Source organism: Zeus faber (genome assembly GCF_960531495.2).
Source record: "Zeus faber genome assembly, chromosome: 7".
Taxonomy (NCBI): domain Eukaryota; kingdom Metazoa; phylum Chordata; class Actinopteri; order Zeiformes; family Zeidae; genus Zeus; species Zeus faber.
The window spans coordinates 14864271-14867514 of NC_137203.1; the positions used below are offsets into that span (position 1 = coordinate 14864271).

Genomic DNA, 3244 nt, shown 5'->3' on the forward strand with positions numbered 1-3244 from the left:
GATGTTTTGGACAACTGTTTAATAAAACAATTATCTGACCACTCCGTTTTACTGATAATAAACAGTTTAACCTGTTCAACTGGTCTAACATTTTACAAGTGAATAATTTGACATTTTGTTATTAGTGTCAATATAAAAATATGTGTTTTATAGAACCTCGAGGACTTACAGCTATAATGTACAAATAATGGACTTTTTGTGACAGAATTCACCGATTATGTCGCACCACACAGTATAAAGAAGACTTTTATGGCTGGGGAATTGAAAAATTGTCCTATAAGACAGATATGGCTCAGAATCAGGCAAAAATTTTGTAGTTTGATGCCGGATTGCGGAAAATCGGCAAAATGTAATACATACCTAACGCGACTAAAATGGACCCTGTGTATTGCTGCCTGCAGTTATATTTATTATTATAATAATTATTATATTGTTTTCCAATTTAAACATTAAACAATATATTTTTTGTTTATTGACAAATGTGATTTTAAAGGATTTTTAGTTGCATTATTGCAACAAAGCGATAAAATGACGCACTCTAGATGCCACTAGGGGGCTCTAGAGTGATAAAAGTTCATTTTAATTGTGTTTCGGCAGGAAGTTGTTTCATTATTGTTATAGTGTATTGAGTATTTTGTTGAGCCTCTGTGGTCCTCACATCTTTACCACGTATGCAGATGCAAACTTGCCCCGTGTTTGATTGTGAAGATGAAGTTCGGGTCGGAAGTCTCTCTCTCTCTCTCTCTCTCTCTCTCTCACCAAAAACACAAGAGTCAATAAGTGACACTCGAGACACGGCGAGACTTACCGAGAATTATTTTATTATTGATTTGCGGGGCCCCTCCGGGACGGCCCTCTGAGCCGATCACGCGTCGTTTGCGTGCATGGTGTCTTCGATCCATTGCCTGTAGTGGCAGATGTTCAGGAACACGATGGGATTCGCACACTTATCCACGGGCTCGCTCACCACCAGCCCGTGCATCACTCCGCCAAACTCCACCGCCGCGCCGGCGTCCCCCTGAGGAGACAAGCGAGGAGGGCGTCAGAGAGGGTTTTCTCTCCCCCTCCGACATCTCCGGGCGCAGTGCGGCGCCCGTTACGGCACGGCGGGCCCCTTACCGGGCAGGACTCCACGCCGGGCTTGAAAGCGCACATGGTGGTGGTCTCGTCGCAGTGGTAGCCCTCCGGGGGTTTGTCCTTCTCGCCGCAGGCCTTCACCTGCGTGGTGCTGCACTTCAGGCTGCCGGAAGCCTTGGCGCCTGGGTGGAGAAGCATCACCAAAAGGACCTCTCACGACAGGGCGGAACACAGCGTATTTTCATTTCCCTGCTTCTAGCGCTCGCCTCACCCTTGGCGGCGACGGGCGCGGCTCCCCAGCCCCCGACGCCCACCTCACTCCCCTCCTCCGGCTTGGCGCACGACGCAATGGGCGGCAGGTTGATGACGGGGTGATTGCCAGAAGCGACCGGGTTCAGCTTGATGAGCATGATGTCGTGGGGTTTGCCCTCGTTGTCATTGTAGGGAAACTGCTGTGCCACGGGGATCTCCTGGCTGATGATGTCTTCTTTGCGCAGGAAAAGGTTTTTCACCTTCTTCACGAACCCGCTCTTCTTGTACGGTTTCATCTTCACCGTTACTTGCCTGTCAACGAAAGGGAAGTAAACTCTTTTTTTTTTTTCACGCATTTCTTAGTGATTCCGTCATTTTTTTTTTTTTTTTCCTCGCTGAATCGGTTTTGTTCACACGGGAGAGGGAGCAGGGGATGAGACTTTTTGACTGTTAGGAAACATATGCCTCAAATCTCCTTGTGAACCCAGGTGGGGAATCACAGCTGGATATACATTTATTTACTTATTTGTTTGTGTGTTTACTTTTCCATTTATCTATATATTTATTTATCCATTTGTTTATTTATTTTATTTTATTAATCTAATTTATTTTATTTTATTTGTTTGATTTGGCTTCACCCTCACCAGTTCTCTCTGGTCCATGTAATTGAACAAATAATACAATGAAAAGATTTTCTCAGTCTATTATGTAGGCTAGCGAGTAGAGTATACGAGCCGGGAATTGGGAACGTCTGGAATTTTTAGGGACATCTTTTGATTCTCATGAAATGACGTGCAGACCCTATTCAAAAAATGTCAATTTCATTTTGTGTGAAAGTAAATGGTGAACAACGTGTGAACTGTTACAGCCAAACTCTCGCACACGCACACACGGTTTCCTACCGTTGTCCACAGTGGGCGGCAGTGAGAACCCACTTGGTGTTAAGCAGGGACCCTGCACAGAAGGCGGCCCCGTTGAGCCACTCCACCCGGATGTGGTACTGCCTGTCATCACCACATGACCTACCCCCCAGGATCCTCTTGTCGGCAAACTGCGAGGCCGCGCCTGATGGGCCACAAACACATCAGTTCCCCGTCTTTCAACGCGCTTCCAATTCCGCGGTGCACCTGGGATAAAAAAGCAACGTGGCAAGCTTTGAGCAACAGCAAAGTCGGAAAAGAAGTGGGACCTCACCAGCAAGCATCATGAACAGCAGAAGGCCGGTCTCCATCGTGGTCTCACGGGCGGAGTCCTCAGGTCTAACGTGGTGGTGCTGGATGCGTCGGTGCTTTATATCACGCTTATCGCCGGCAAATTTACATGTCCCTTTCCCACGGGGCGTAGGCCGAGCGGCCCAGGCGTCCAATAGGAAGCCGGCCACAAATGCTCGTTCAGTGTGTAGACAAGGCGAGAGCTCCGGAAAGCAGAGCATGACGTCACGGAGCCCGCTTTACATCGAATACGTATTCCTATCCGACAAGTCGGATCCTGGCCCCGTGGCCGTCAGATGGACGGCCTCTGAGTTTCGCATCGCAAATGTCGCTTGTTTTGTTGTTTTGTTTTTTTCCAGAACAGCGACTAGTTGGCTCAGCTGGACATTTACCATGTTCCATAAATGAGAATCTAAAACTTTTATATAGTGTTGGCAAAGTGGGGAAAAAATAAAAATACACACACTCCTCTTTAAATACATACACACAACCCACAGATAAAAACAGAAGTATTGATAGTGAATATGGTGTCCTCCAGGGTAAATGTTAATTAACGTCATTGTTTTAAAATAGGTGACTTGTTGACTTAATTTTCAGCCCAGCTCCAATAAAAAAAAAACTTGACCGATGTCAATTCAGGTCGACTCTCCATAGGGATGAATGGACTTCTGGTCGCTTGTCGTTGTAGGTGTGAATCAGGCTTG

The 3244-nt window shown here is 46.5% G+C and overlaps 1 protein-coding gene across 1 annotated transcript; it reads right to left on the reverse strand.

The window, feature by feature from the left end:
• Nucleotides 1–865: 865 nt before the first annotated feature.
• On the reverse strand, nucleotides 866–2560 carry LOC307232993 (anionic trypsin-2-like; the record flags this gene model as incomplete). The annotated part of the gene is made up of 5 exons (XM_080004207.1): nucleotides 866–1018; nucleotides 1120–1259; nucleotides 1349–1641; nucleotides 2232–2394; nucleotides 2524–2560. 5 exons carry the CDS (start codon nucleotides 2558–2560, stop codon nucleotides 866–868), a joined length of 786 nt encoding a protein of 261 aa, XP_079860333.1.
• Between the last annotated feature and the right edge of the window lie 684 nt (nucleotides 2561–3244).